A 15,382-nucleotide genomic window follows, 5' to 3' on the forward strand; every position below is an offset into this window, starting at 1 on the left:
TCCTGCGCCGTCGAAGCCAGCGCCCTGTTCCACCACCTCAGCACCTTCAACATCTCGATCCGGCTCCGCCGTCACGGCCACGGTGGGGATTTATTAGCGCACCACTGCGGGCACGACCACGGCCGCGGATCCGCGGCGCAGCTCCACTGAGCTTCACCAGCGGAGGAGAGGACCGCCGCCTCCACAAGCCGCTCCAGCCACGCCACCACCTCCTTCGCGTCGTCGGCTGGCACTCCACTACTGCCTACGCTATGTACACACCTCGATCCCGTGATTCCCCGACCTTCCACCGCCGGAGCGGCCGGCGAAGGCCGGGAAATCAGCCGGATCGGAGGCAGCGAGGTGGGAGAAGTGGGTGGGTTCAGAAAAAACACCTTCTACTGTAGACGGGAGAAGGAGAGGACCGTACACGGATTCATTGGATGTACTACAATCCTTCGCTAGGAGCAACGATGACAAAGTAAAGAGGGTACTACGATGAAACAAAAAGATTTTGATAATATACAAAACAGAGCGCCTAATGCTCGGCTGACTAAGAACGGATTAGTAAAAAAAAAATGAAACAGTGTCTAGGAGGAACTAGAACACTATTGATATAGTAGAAGCGGGACTTGGCGTGACAACTCCAGAATTCGTCCCTCACAGGAATCGAACTCTGGTCGTTAGGGTGCGCCACTGCGATCCTAACCACTGGGCTAAGCCCACGTCGTCAAGAACGGATTCATTTTGAGATCGCAGTGGCGCATCCCAACGACCAGAGTTCGAATCATGTCAGGAGCGAATTTCTGGAATTCTCACGCCGAGGTCCCGCTTCTACTATATCATTTAGTGTCTAGTTCCTCCTAGCACTAATTCATTTTGAGAAAGACTCTGAGGCTTACTGGTTAGTACATGTGCTATTGTACTAAACAGCCAGAGTTCGAGACTCACCACCTCCTATATCAAATACAACAGTGGTTCCTCCCACTGTTGGTTTCATCAAGAACGGATTAGTTATGGGTGGATGATTATGGTTCATGAGTTTTATTTATGGGATGGAGCAATCGTGACATGACTGATGTATATTTTGTATGTACTACTCCCAATGACCCTGTATGCTTCCTTTTGGGCTTCCTAGTATACTTGTTTGTGTTTTAACTTGTTGGGCTGATATGTTACAGGTCCTCATGGGTTATTTTTGTCCTGCAACGCCAAAAATAGCTACGTGAGCACCAAAGCATGATAGAAAACATGAATGATAGTTTGTGTAACAAAATAAATGTAGAAAACATGAGTTTAAAGTTGTTTTCCTACATTAGATATACTGAATAAACATTCCATGTCAACCTTAGTTAGCAATATTGACAATAGAAGTTGCAAAACATACAAAAATAACGACCAGTTGCAAAATCCTAACATTAGATTTGCACATATATTGTGTGGGAAATTATGGTATTAAAATATTTGCAACTGGTGCACTAAAAATATAGACCTATAAGTAAATTAGATTCGAAAACAATACCAAGAAAACGTATTAGTTTTAAAAAAGCAACGTCAAATATCGCAAGCAACACAAACAATTTATTTAACAAAATATTTACAAAGTACACATTCCTTATATTAGAGCTACTAATAAATTTTTTTTGCAACTATGGTATTTCATTGGCAAATATAGAGCTACAAAAAATTGTGATTTAAAAGTTATGGTGCTATACAAAACATATTTAGTTTTTTTGAATACATAGATCATTTCAGCCATTCGTAAACAACACCAGCAAAACCAACTTAACAAAAGATTTACCTAATTGCACAAAGATAATATTAGTTGCACATATTTTATTTGCACAATGATGGTGTTAAGAATGTGCAGTTGATCTATTATGTACTTATGGGCCTGCAAAAAATAAGATTCAAAAGTTTTGATGGTAAATAAATAATAGTTGGATTCTTAAAAAAAATCCACGTTGAATCAGCACGAACAGCATCCAGAAAAATATTTTAAAAACAGGAAAGAAAATAATAATTCAATTGTTTTTACTTTTTTCAAAAAAAAAATCCAGTTACAGTGTTACACGTAAATTATTTGTGCAATAGTTATCTATGAAATTTCTAACTTGTTCATTGGAATATGGATTTAGAAAAATAAAATAAGGTTCTTGTTCTAAAACATGGTCTACTTTTTACAAAAAAAAATCCACATCAACCAAACAACACCGTCAAAGCACTTAAAATACTTAAAGAAAAATCAACAAATGAAAAAAGTTACAAGTTGCACATTCTTCATTTAGAGATGCGTATATTATTTGTGCAACTATGGTTTTCAGAAAATATCAACAAATGAAAAATATTCACTAAGTTGTATCCTATGTGGGCCAGGTGGACCTGCACATACACGTGTTGAAATACTCCAAAAGGTTCAATATCAATTGGAAGGTACATGTGCTGATAAGGAATGACTTCATGAACAAGAAGGGTGATCCAGAAGCTACACGTAGACGCAATGAGACTCAATCGTGCAACAATAGGACATTCACTGGAAAGGAAGGCGAACACCGCCTATCTATGACTATATAAGGATGACCCGAGGCCTCTCCAGAAGACCAAGTTATAAAGGCATAAGCCATCGAATTTATCATCATCCACAAGCCATATCGACTTAGGACGATTTGCCTCTTTTTTGTTACCACAATACAAGCACCTAGGAGAGCCTCTCTATTTTAGCAAAACCAATTTCATTTTCTTCTAGGGAACCCTATTTTTAAACAGATTTTTTTAACTGGGATAACAGAAGCCTTTTCATTGATTAAAGGATCATTTGATTCATAGGATAGAAAAATCATAGGAATAGGAAAAACATAGAATGCCGATGTCATACCTAGTTAAATCCTATAGAAAGATGAAGTTCTCTTTAATTGTGTCAAAGGAATTTTTCATGAGGCATGACCTCATGTTTTTTTCCTATAGAATTTGCACTACAATATTTTTATAGGATTATTATTTCCTATAGGATACATTCCTATAAATCAAACAACTAATATAGAAAAATATAGGAGTGGTGTTTTGGAACATGGGAGCATATGCTCCCTATATTTTGAAATACATCTTACACATATTTTAAATTTCAAAAAAAATGAAACAAAAAATTCGTATGTACATCTTCACGTGCTATGCGCTCACAAAGTCGTTTGATAAAAAATAAACTTATCATGTGACGTGTGTAAAAAGACAAAATTTAGTGCTGAAAACAATGCTTTTCACAGGATAAGTTTTCTCTTTTTTACATAGGCCACGAAAAATATTATTTTTTCCTGAAACTTGACGCACACACATATATTATGGAGATGTACATGTAGAATTTTTTGTCAAAATTTTTCCACACTTTGAAATATGTTTTGTTGGTAGAGGGAGCATACGCACCCGGGAGCCGAATTGAATTTCCGGAAAAATATCACATACAATCTAAATAGGGCCGAGGCTGTAAGAGAAAGATCACATCACAGCCCAGTGATAAGTTGTGCCGTAAACCAGCCCATGGACAAATAGGGCCGTAACTCATCTGGGCCAGCCCGCTGAAATATGGTCCACGTACTCGTCCAGCGCAGTTTCAAATTCCAAGTAGGCTCTGACCAAATTACAAGCAACCATTGCCGCACACCGAGAAAACAAAACACCACACGACGCAACTGATTTTCGTCTTCAGAAATCAGAAGTACAGTAGTAGCACATGAGTGCACCAACGTACGGAGACGCAAACGCAAAACATACAGGCAGTGGATCGAAAGACGCCGCGCGCGATTGGCCGGCGCGCGGCATGAAGACACGCGCTAGTCGAAGCGGCCGTCCGTGTCGATGAAGCGCTTGAGCGCGCGCATGAGCACGGCGGACGCGTCGGACCAGGGGTCGATGGTGAAGAAGCCGTGCTGCTGCCCCTCGAAGTCCTTCACTTCCACGGCCTTCCCCATCGCCCTCAGCCTCGCCGCGTAGTCCACCGCCCTGTCGTGGAGGATGTCGCGGCCGCCCACCACCACCAGCGTGGGGGCGAACTCCACCGCCTCCAGCGCCGGGCTGTCCGGCCCGAACGGGTTCGAGACCGGGTGGTCCACCGTGGCGCCGACGGGCAGCGAGAGGCGCCAGTACCGGTCGTTGAGCGGGCGGTTGAGGAACGCGTCGTCGGGGCACTCCGCCTCGGACCTCGTCCGCTCCGTGCCGCCGAAGAAGGGCATCAGCTGGACGTAGCCCCTGACGCTGGCGGCGCCCAGCTCCGCGCGCCCCGCCGCCGAGCCGAACCGCACGGCGAGGTGGTGCGCGATGGTGCCGCCCGCGGAGTCCCCCGAGACGAACACCCGGGTGAAGTCGGCGGCCTCGGTGAGCCACGGGTCGCCGCCGCCCGCCTGGGACGCCAGCCACAGGAGCGCGGATGCGGCGTCGTCGATGGCCGCGGGGAGGCGGTGCTCGGGGCCGAGGCGGTAGTCCGGGGCGACCACGACGGCGCCCAGCTCGGCGGCGAGGCGGAGGCAGTAGTTCTGGCAGTTGGGCCAGGTGCGCGAGCCGATGCAGAAGCCGCCGCCGTGGTAGTAGAAGAACACCGGCAGTAGCTGCTGCTTCCGCTCGCGCGGCCTGTACAGCCGGAGCCCCAGCCCGTGGGCCGCGTCGAACTCGACGTCCTTCCACTCCACCGTGCCGTCGTCCCGCACCGGAGTCGCGAAGCCCGGCCCGGACCGGCGCACCACGGAGCCGTCGCTGTACACGAACAGCACGCCCCGGCACTCGTCCACGATGACAGGCGCCGCCGAGTCCTCGGAAGCCATGGCCGGCTGCGCAGTGGGAGACTGTGGACTGCCACTCCAGCTCTCGCCAAGTGCGAGGTGATGATATAGACGCGGCTCGCGGCTCAGTGGAGTACGTCGTGCGGGCGTCGGCTTGTCCACTCGGCCGTGCCCTCAATGGGACGCGACAAGGTGCGTGCCACGGCCGTCGTGTGGTGGGTGACGCCTCGGCCGGCGGCCGGCACTAGGGTACAAAGCTTTGCCGTTTCAGCATCGCTGGGAAGGCAGCGTGCCTGAATGTATCATGTACATATGCATGTATGACTTGGACGTCCGGAATCAGAGATCAAAAATTGGTGTCAGAGCACCTTCAGCGGCCCGACCGAAACGAACCGAACGGGCACGAGCCCAACGGACCCAACATAAAATGTCCGGTCTGTCTACGGAAACGCATCCGCAAATGCGGACGCTGCGTGTGACCTTATATTCCTAGCCACCCCCACACGTCAGGGATAGCGAAGTCGAATAGCGTTCCCTCGCGTCCTCTTCCCCTTCTTTGCAACCTGAGCGCGATGCCGCCGTAGTCGACTAGGTTTCTCCGTTCCACGCCTCCTCCTCGGTTTAGGCTTGGAGCTAGAGTAGTGGAGAGGACATTCCCACATTGCTCTCGTCCTTGTAGGTCGCGCAACTGGCGGGAGCGCCTGCCGGCCTCGACGCTTAGGACCTTTTCGGTAAATTGTCCGGTATGATTCCGGTGAACTTTATATACGCCATTTGCGATCGTTCTGCGCCAACTTAACTTGCTATTGAGCCAATGTTGGTGCCTCACAGATGGATCGCTCGAGAGGCTCCGTAGGGAATGCATTAACACCTCTTCTAACGAAGAGTCCGAGGAGAGGTCACAACTCATGGTTGATGTGGCCTCCATTCTCCACGAGCACCATGGCAAGCAAATGTCGGTGTACCGTGGCTTGACGAAGGGTGCAACATGTGCCGCGCAACTGCATTGGTGGGAATGACCGGCTTTACAAAGACTACTTCCACCTCACCGATCCGATGTACAAGGAGCACATGTTCCGGCGCCGCTATCAGATGTCAAGAGATCTGTTCATGGTCATTCTACGGGGCGTCAGAGACTACGACCCCTACTTCCAATGCAAGCTCAATGCCACTGGTAAGCTAGGGTTCACCTCTTAGCATAAATGCTCTGCGGCTATTCGCATGCTTTCGTATGGAATGTCTGGTAATATCTTCGACGAGTACCTAAGAATGAGTGAGAGCACCTGCCATGAATCCATGTACCGGTTTTGTCGAGCCGTGAATAGGGTGCTCGGCGAACTGTACTTGAGAGCCCCAACTGTTGAGGACACTAGACGGCCGATGTCAATCAATGAGGCTAGAGGGTTACCGGGCATGATTGGTAGCATCGATTGCATGCATTGGCAGTGGAAGAAATATCCATTTGCATGATAGGGTCAGTACGGCGAACATGCCGAGGGATGCACTATTATTCTTGAGGTAGTGACATCAAAAGATTTATGGATTTGGCACTCTTTCTTTAACATAACGGTTCCCACAATGAAACCAATGTGCTCAACTGCTCTCCGATGTTCAACCGGCTTATGGAAGGCACGGCTCCTAAGGTGAGCTATGAGATCAATTGCAATGCATATGACAAACCATATTATCTTACTGCTGGCATTTTATCCTGAATGAATCACACTAGTGAAGATAGTATGTAACCGTCAAAAAGAAAAACATAAGAGGTTTGCTAAGGTGCATGAGACTTGCAGGAAAAATGTAAAGCAGGCATTTGATGTGCTTCAATCTCGGTGGGCTATTGTTTATCACCTAGCTAGAACATGGTCTTTAGACCATGCAACATGCATGAGATGATGACATGTTGTGTGATCATGCACAACATAATCGTCGAGATGCAATCCTGATGGTCGCAATGAATACAAATGGGACTTTCAGGGTGAGTTGGTTGAGCCAAACCCTGGAATAAGAACTTAGAAGGAGTTCCTAAATAACACCTCCAGAAGAATTTGGTTGACCATCGGTGGACATGGGCTAGACTTTTGCATTTATTTGAATGTACAAATTATTTATAACCTCTATTTTCGTTGTTTTGTATGGCCAATTTATTTCATATACTGCATATTTTTGGTGAAAAAAATTCCAAACCAGCACGGGCTAACAAAATATGTCGGGTCGCTGGAGACACCCCAAATGCAAACACGGGCTAACAAAATATGTCGGGTCGCTGGAGACACCCCAAATGCAAACAGACAATACCATGGTCATTTTTGGTGACCGATTTGTATCGGGCCACTGGAGATGACCTTATGTTAAGTGCGGGAGACGGCATCACAGTGTAAACCACCGACCCTTTCCGGGTGAGTATGTTGTCACGTAAAGCATTCGCCGTGCAGTGCTATGTGAGTTATGGCAACTGTTTGGTGCTCAACTTAGCATACAACCATCTCAGCTGCTCAAGGGAATAACTTTTCTGCAATTCTGCTCCTTTTTTATTTCCAGCACATGGACCAGTTCTCTTGAGGAAACATGGACCAGTTTATTTATCCTCGCATCACAGTCCTGTGACACATGTAGTTATTCGGTGAATAACAGATCCAACCAGTTGAAGAAACGACGCATCCGGTGGTCGCACCGCGAGATGGCTCATCAGTCATCAGCCCCCACTAGAGGAAAAACACTTGGTGAATCAGGCAGGCAGGGAGGAACTTTTCGACGTCAGTCATATGCAGACGTGGGGTGGGATGAGCTTCCCTGGATTCATGATGTTGTTGGGATCCAGCGCGGCTTTTATCCTTTTCATCGTCCTCAGTGACTCGATCCCCAGCTCCTTCTCCAGGTACTGCCAATGCCAACAGGAAAGCAGTCGTCGTCAGTTGGTGGGTGGTGAGTTGATGACATACGTGAGCAAGATGATAAAGAGGTCCCATTAGGAAACTCAAAAGAAATTAATCAGGGGCTTGAATTGCAAACTTGCAACGGTTTAAAGCATAGGCTCCAACATTAATCACAGATATGAACTAGATGCCTACATGGGTAAGTGGTCAATCAGGGGATATCTGTAGCATCATGTTCCTAATTCTACATCCTATCATGTCATATATAAATAATAGGTGGTTGGCAATTTTTGCCATAACTATGGAGAAACTGTAAGTACTAATATGACCCTTCACGGTCTAGCAACAATAATAACAGGTCATAGACACTTGCCTTCATCTTCCCTGTGCCAACACCATGCTCTCCTGTGCATGTACCTGTTGGTGTCCCAGTCATCATTAATCTCGGTTTTTGCATACTAGTCTATCGTATACACGTTTTGCTTTTTTATTTGTGTGTACCTTCCATAGACAGGGCAGTATGAACCATGAAATGGTTTAGTCTCTCTGCTTCTTGTCGCTGGTCCTCCTGACTCGGCTCAAATAGGATAATTGTGTGGAAATTTCCATCACCAGCATGGGCGATAACCAAACTGAAAACATATACCAAGTCAGAGAAAAGGTTCTCATGGATAGCATATGTCCTGCTGGAGCTATAATAAGAATGGCATGCTACTTCATGCAGAGTTCAAATTATTAAACGACATTTATATCCTATATCTAAAATTACGGAACTTGTCTTAGCTATGAAAGATCAGAAAGAAATCAAGATACAAAGTATTGCATAAGGGGAAAAATTACCAAGTCAATGGTGATGCATCAAGCAGTCGCTTAGATACAGATATGCATTCTGCAAGTCTAGACAATGGAACACAAACGTCCTGCATGAACAACATTTTGGGTGCCATTAGAATTTAGAAGACTTGATACAGCTTATCTACTGAAAATGGACATATCGTAATGATACCATGATCATAATGACCATCGTAAGGCCAAACTATGTTACCACAGTACTAAGCATATACTGCTTCAAACAAAGAGATGAGAGCTGTTGCAATCATCCTTTACATAACTGAGTACATCCTTGGTTGCTCAAAACTGTATTAAATTTTCAGCCCTGTTTATGACAAGAATGATAACTAAACTGGGACATGCTGTCAAATATCAAAAATTGCAACTAAGGAGGCAACATAATGGCACGCACAAACAGCTAAAGCCTTAAGAGTTGTCCCTCCCGTGAAAGAAAAGAGAGGCGGCGGCTAGGGTGGAAACCCTAGCAGCCGCCACTACCCATCTGCCTCGTCCTCGCTGTCTACGCCTAGGAATCGACGGGTCCCCGCCTCCTCTGCTAGCCGCTCCGGCGGCGGGAGCGGGTGGGGACCTCGGACTTGCGCTCGGTGCTACAGAAGGTTCCTAAAGTTAGAGTTTGGTCAATCGGCATCGTCGCTATGGTGGCTATGGCAGCGTTGTGCGGGACAAAAATAAGGTATTCCCACCTCCTCGTCCACCTCGTCGGCGGCGATCTCATCCAGTCTACATGTGGTAGAGAGGCTTGGTGTTAGAAGCTTCGGATCAATTCAAGGGTTCAATGGCCGCGACTTCGGCTCTGGGGCGCTGGTCCTTAGGGGCATGTGCACGAAGACTTCCCGACTGTCATCAACATCGTCAGGCCGGCTCCGGTAAGGAAGCGGCGACAGCAGCGCATCGGCGGCTCACGTAGTGGTTGTTAGGTGGTCCAAGGATCTCGATGTAATTTCTATTATGTTTGGGGTGCTTTGTACTTCTTGTGAACTCATGGAATAGATTCGGATCTTTCTCGCAAAAAATAACATAATGGCACATGCCTAGCACTAGAGAATAACTATCTCTACCAACCCAAAAGGTGATGCTAATGATAGAGATATCAATATGTACTGAGCAAGCAAACAAACAAACCGTTATCATAGCTTCATGATCAGGTTTCATGGCAAAACCAGCCCAAAGTGCCTCCTTTCTGATCTGCACGTAGACGAAATGCCATCAAATTATACTTCAAGGCCAAATATCTCATATACCTCAGTACTGCTATTATTGTCCAGAAACTGGATGGCATAAATTCATACTGTATGACACTAACATCACATGGCATGTGTAAGATCATGTAGCACAAAGAAACATCTGCATATTAGCTACTAGAAGTTCCTATGACCGACCTTCCACAGCTCCTCTTTAGCATTCGGCTCTTCTACAAAAACAAAGTCGGACCCATGGTGTTCTGCAGCAATCTTTTGAACCAACAGTGTTTGTTCAAGTGCATATGCTTCTGAATATTTGCAATGGAAAGAGAATAACAAAATGGTCAGTTCTTGATATGTTGAAAGCATGTTTGCAGCTTAAGAAGTTATGTCTAGGAAAATATTTTACTCTGTACATAACTTCTCCAAGCAAGTGAACAACCACAACCTACCTGTCCCTATGAACTCAAACATCAAGGTCGGCACTTCGGGCAAGCTTTTACCATTTGCCAAGTTTATTGCCCTTATCTGAACCTCGTCCAACAGTTCCACTCTTGAGACCTGGTGAAGCACAAAAGACAAGTATCAGTAACCTACAACAACTTTAATAAATTGGGGTTTGGCTTTGCCCATTGAACCTCAACAAATGCAATTTCTACTCAAGTTTAACTGAAGTCAACCTAGAACCCAAAATAGTCCAAGCAAAATATCAAACACCACAACCGGCAGCCAATTGATTTGCAACAAACAACTGTTGTGACATGAACAAACATGAGCGTGGAGACATGCACATTCACTCTATATGGAACAAAGGATATTAAGACTTTCATATCTGACTTTCAAATTATTCTCAAATGGTAATTGCAATAAAGGAAAAACTGAAGGAAAAGGACAAACCTGTATACCAGAAAGCATTGTTGCAATAGCGACATCGGCAGCATCCTTAATAGTTTGAAAATTGCACATGGCAACCTGAATAACAGAGAGCGGTTATAAGTACCTCCACAAGTAAAATAAGCATGCAAAAAATTATAAAAAGCTCGACAAAGCTAAATCAACATAATAGTGCCATATGCCCATTTTTCTTTCACAAGTCTGAGCATTCAATACATGGTATGCTACTAGAAATGATTAAACAAGATGACTATTGTGGCTTGTGTAATCAGTTGCTCCCTCTATTTCTAGATATAATTATCACTGCTACATGTAAAAATACCAAGGATGGTCCTGTGAACATCATACTAATAGATTGTCAGAAATAATTGTTTTTCTGTCTATATTTTTATAACCTATATATTGCGATCTATAATCATTCATCATTTTTTTATAACCTACATATTGCTGTCTATATGTGTTAAGCCAATAAACACTGTTTTAGGAACATAAAGAGGACATCACATAGAAAGGTCTCGGTAATTGTGAGAGCAGGACATAATAGACCATGAAAAGAGATATCTTGTATTCATACGACCTTAAAATGTGTTCTCCATTTTACAAGATGCAAGATAACAGCAATGTGTTACATAAAGGATGTATATCCTAAACAGAGCAATAGGTTGGGCCGTTGAGTTGTTAACTTAATATAAGTATATAGTGGGCAGTAAAGAAGTTCACAGAATATTAATTCAAATGTGACTGGATTAAAACAATATACCTACCACAGAATGAGACGGAAGCTTTTGAAGCCGTAAAGTCACTTCTGTAATTACCCCCAAAGTTCCTTCACTTCCAATGATCAACCGAGCAAGGTCATATCTGACATTCAACATGGTGGAAAGTTAAGAAAGTTGTCGAGATCAATACCAACAGCAGATGGTATAAGCTCATGTGCGAAGACATTATAGGAAAAGCAAGCAGTGCAACTACAATTCCCTTCCAAAAAAGCAAAGCATTTTACTCTTAAGAATCAGGTATACCCAGCTGCACTCTTTCGAGCCCGAGAACCGGTCTTGACAACATCACCATTTGGTAAAACAGCCTAAAGTACCAAGAGGAAGTTACTATTTGTATGCGAAGCCAAATGTAAAAGGAAAAATAGTCGAAGATAGCAAAAGGACCTGAAGATTGATCACATTGTCCCGCATAGTCCCATACCTAGAAACTAATTAGCAAATCATCAAAGTCATTCAACAGTAGTATCATCAGGCTATAATAAATAGCAGGTGAATCGTGCATGTTACAGCTGTACTCCCTCCGTTCCAACTTAATTGAAGTTCAAGTTTTGACCTAAGTCAAAACTTCTTTAAGTTTGACCAAGTTTATAGAAAGACGTATGAACATCTACAACACCAAATTAGTTTCATTAGATCCACCATAGACTATATTTCCATACTATGTACATTCGAAGTTGTAGATATTAGCACATTTTTGTGTAGACTAGGTCAGACTGAAACATGTTGACTTAGGACAAAGCTAGAACTTCAATTAATTGGGAACATAGAGTTTACTTGTTTTTTGTGCAGATGAGGGGTTACAGATGCACTGTCGAAGCTTAAAAGTAGCCTATTATATGGATAATTACCTCGCAGCTAATGAACCAGAACATCGCGTAGCGCACATTCCACCAATAGTGGCTCCAGGTCCTGCAAATCAGACCAATGTACATGAGCTGATGAGCTACTAAGCTGGTGCAAAACCAAGAAGCTTGTGATGCTACTTTAGACATAGAAAGATGGGCGAACTTCAGAGAAACTAGTGATACTACAAACATGCATAATTATCTCCCTGAAACAAAATATGGACGTAACACCTAAATGCCTGGAGAATGCGACCAGGCTACACAAATTAGTCGCAGACTTATCTGGTCAGCTTACTATAATTTTGAATTAGGTTATGCCAATATGGATTTCATATGTATGGCTGAAAAGGTAAAAGAACAAAATAAATTTGAAGGGAAAAGTGAACAAGCAGCTTGCCTGGGTCAAGAGGGAAAAAAAGGCCATGGGGTTTCAGGTATTCATTCAGTTCTATCCATCCAACTCCTGGTTCAACAACTACATCCATATCCTCGATATGCAGGGATTTGATGTTCTGTGATGAATTTATGATACATTAGAATAGATGGTATTAGCAGATAAAGAAATCTGTATCCTGCATGTATGGCTCTCTACTAAGAAAGTGGTTGCTTGTTTGGCATAACAAAGTACAGTAAAAAAAGATGATGTGTCAAATAAACACTTTTTAGGTTATAGCAGGATTTTAATTTATTCTAGAGTTTCATCATTGTTAACGTTATAATTGCATGCTTCTTTATTATATAGCTTGATATTTACCTTCATTGAAGACATGTCAATGCAAACACCACCATGAGGTGCTAAAGTGTGGCCCTCAATTGATGTAGCCCCACCATATGGTACAATTGGCACCTGTCCAAGAAAAATAAGAAACAAACACCACTCAGTGTTACTGAAATGAAAACTACCAACTCTTTCCAGACTTCAGCAGCAAACACACAAAGAAGCTATATAACGTCCACTATAGCATGCTGTTTGAAACTTCTGTTTCTATTTCTCTCTACAGGATCATATGACATCCTAATAAACTTAATTAAGCACATAAAATGGAGAACTTCAGACAGATCAGTTCCACGATCTGATGAAAAAGCACTTTCCAAAGTCAATTGAAACAATAAATATGACTACTCTGAGCTATTATCAACAGCTAGTTATTCCAAAATAAATAAAAACATATACAGTGAGGAAACTCACTGTTCAGGCTTCAAAACAAAATTTATCAACAGCTAGCTGAGCTCAATCATGGAACCTGGGATGTTGTTGCTATACAATGCAAATAAGTCGACAAATTCCTTTGCCAATGAATGGAAGAGCACCATTGCTACAATACCTCGTACTTGTTACAAGCCATCACAATCCTCCGTACCTCATCCTGGGACCTGCAAACCAATGATAGAAGCATTACAACATATAGAACAAGCCGTGACAGCCAAACCCGGCCAGAGGACGAATTTATCATTGAGTGTGAGGTGAGATCACTTTGGGAAGACGACGACGTCGGGCACGTTGACCGATTTGTGGAAGCTGTTCTGCGGCGTCCCGTGGAAGCTCCTCTCTTCGAGGTCCACTGTCAGGTTCTCCTGAAAAACAGCAGTACACCCAGCCATTTAGTCCCGTCGAATTAGTCACCGGCCGGCAAAAGCAACAAACAGTTGGCGCGCTTGCAATGGCAGCAGGAGGGCAGCACACTCAAACTCGCTTACTCACCCCGAGGAAGGAGGCGAGCTCGTCGACGAAATCCTGCGGCACCCGCTTGCGCTCCCCGCGCACCACCAGCTCGGTGCTCTCCTTGCCGCCGACCCTGAACCGAAAAAAATCAACGGACGCGCGCGCACAAGGCGCGGGTCGTCAGCTCGGTTCATCCCCAATGCGGAAAGTGACGGAAGGGGCGACCGAGCGAGTGGTTTGGGTCGGGTGGGCATGAGCTAACCGGTGGTCGCGGCCGTCGGAGTCGCAGAAGGCGACGGTGGCGGTTGTTCCGCCTGCTGCAGCGGCTGCGGCTGCGGCGGCGAGGAAGGAGAGGAAGGCGGGGAGGCCCCGTGTGGGGCTGGGGGAGGGTTCCTGGGGCTGGGGGAGGGGCTGGGTGGAGAGTGGGAGGCGGAGGGCGGAGAGTGGGAGGAGCGCGCGGCGGGGCCGGGAGAGGCGGAGGAGGGAGGCGGCCATGGATGGTAGCGGAGTGAGATGCTTGGTGGGGTAACCTGATACAGTGAATTGTGGGCTCGCTGAAAAAGAGTACTCTAGAGTCGTGCTCGTCTCGTCTACGTCTCGCTGCGGCCGGCAAGATAACGGGGAATTTTATTTTTTGCCCCTATTTACTTTGCCACTCTATGATTTGACCTCAATTACCTTGTACTTTCTCTTTTGCCACGAATTACTTTGGCACTCCATTATTTGCCCCTTTTGTTGCTTTCTTTTGTTTTGACGATCTAAGCAACACGTGAAAGGCGAATCTACCCCTGGATGAAGCTGAACCAAATTGATTTCCTTTTCTCCTCTGCTGAGAACGGGAAGAACCCAGGGCGTTGCCGCCAGCGCTGCCGTATGTCGGTTGCCGCTGCACCTCCCCGCAAATCGCTGCATCCCAGCCACTCCTTGCTCTACCACCAACGCCGCCAGCAAGCTGCTGTGTCTGCTCTGCCGGCGATTTAGGCCCGGACGCTTTGAACCGGACGAGCCGAACCAGAGGAACCAAATCGCTCGCTCTTCTCGCTCCCCTTGGCGGCGACGTGCACAGAGGCGGCGGAGGTGACCTCGTCCCGTCGAGCGCCGGCTTCTAGCCGATGTTCCGCCCCAGGTGGCGCCGCACCCATCGCAGGCCCCACCACGAGCCCGGGCGCGCCACCAGGTACCCCCTCGTGTGCGCGTAGAACCACCGGGGAGCACAAGCAGGTCGGTCGTGGACAAGTTGGAGAAGGCAACGAACACGCGCACCCCCGCCATGGCTGGAGCGCCCTCTTTGAAGCCCCATCCCACCCACCCAGACTACGAGATGAACGGATCCGCTCGCGCCGCTAGCTGGTGCTGGTCATCTCCTCGCCGCTTCATTAGTCGTGTCGCTGCTGTGTGCTGTCTGTCGCAGGGCCTGCGAGCTAGGAGGGTAGGGGAGCGAGAGGCCTGTGGCTGGAGGGAGAGCTCCATGGATGGCTTGCCGATAGCTGGAGCCTGGAGGACAAGCTCGACGGAGGGCGAGCTCGCCATCGCCATGGAGATTGGGG

The 15,382-nt window shown here is 46.0% G+C and overlaps 2 protein-coding genes across 2 annotated transcripts; both read right to left on the bottom strand.

The window, feature by feature from the left end:
- Window positions 1-3,803: 3,803 nt before the first annotated feature.
- On the bottom strand, window positions 3,804-4,798 carry LOC124669140 (probable carboxylesterase 15). Its single transcript, XM_047205821.1, has one exon. It carries the CDS (start codon window positions 4,785-4,787, stop codon window positions 3,804-3,806), a length of 984 nt encoding a protein of 327 aa, XP_047061777.1. The 5' UTR covers window positions 4,788-4,798.
- Window positions 4,799-7,191: 2,393 nt separating this feature from the next.
- Window positions 7,192-14,357, bottom strand: LOC124674338 (D-lactate dehydrogenase [cytochrome], mitochondrial-like). Its single transcript, XM_047210375.1, has 18 exons — window positions 14,098-14,357; window positions 13,875-13,968; window positions 13,647-13,747; window positions 13,498-13,546; window positions 12,927-13,019; window positions 12,570-12,684; window positions 12,176-12,236; window positions 11,712-11,748; window positions 11,571-11,632; window positions 11,313-11,409; window positions 10,552-10,626; window positions 10,107-10,215; window positions 9,853-9,962; window positions 9,596-9,658; window positions 8,462-8,541; window positions 8,123-8,253; window positions 7,995-8,038; window positions 7,192-7,626 (listed from the first exon to the last, which is right to left on the bottom strand). Exons 1-18 carry the CDS (start codon window positions 14,328-14,330, stop codon window positions 7,507-7,509), a joined length of 1,674 nt encoding a protein of 557 aa, XP_047066331.1. The 5' UTR covers window positions 14,331-14,357; the 3' UTR covers window positions 7,192-7,506.
- Window positions 14,358-15,382: the final 1,025 nt, after the last annotated feature.

This window comes from Lolium rigidum, chromosome 7, assembly GCF_022539505.1.
Source record: "Lolium rigidum isolate FL_2022 chromosome 7, APGP_CSIRO_Lrig_0.1, whole genome shotgun sequence".
NCBI classification, from domain to species: Eukaryota; Viridiplantae; Streptophyta; class Magnoliopsida; order Poales; family Poaceae; genus Lolium; species Lolium rigidum.

Excerpts from the sequence above, each read along its gene's own strand:
- LOC124669140 (XM_047205821.1), bottom strand. The coding sequence starts at position 4,787 with ATGGCTTCCGAGGACTCGGCGGCGCCTGTCATCGTGGACGAGTGCCGG.
- LOC124674338 (XM_047210375.1), bottom strand. The coding sequence starts at position 14,330 with ATGGCCGCCTCCCTCCTCCGCCTCTCCCGGCCCCGCCGCGCGCTCCTC. Across the intron at positions 11,410-11,570 it reads GCTCGAAAGAGTGCAGCTGG|ATATGACCTTGCTCGGTTGA; the intron begins GTATACCTGATT and ends GTTGAATGTCAG. Across the intron at positions 9,963-10,106 it reads GTTTGAGTTCATAGGGACAG|AAGCATATGCACTTGAACAA; the intron begins GTAGGTTGTGGT and ends GCAAATATTCAG.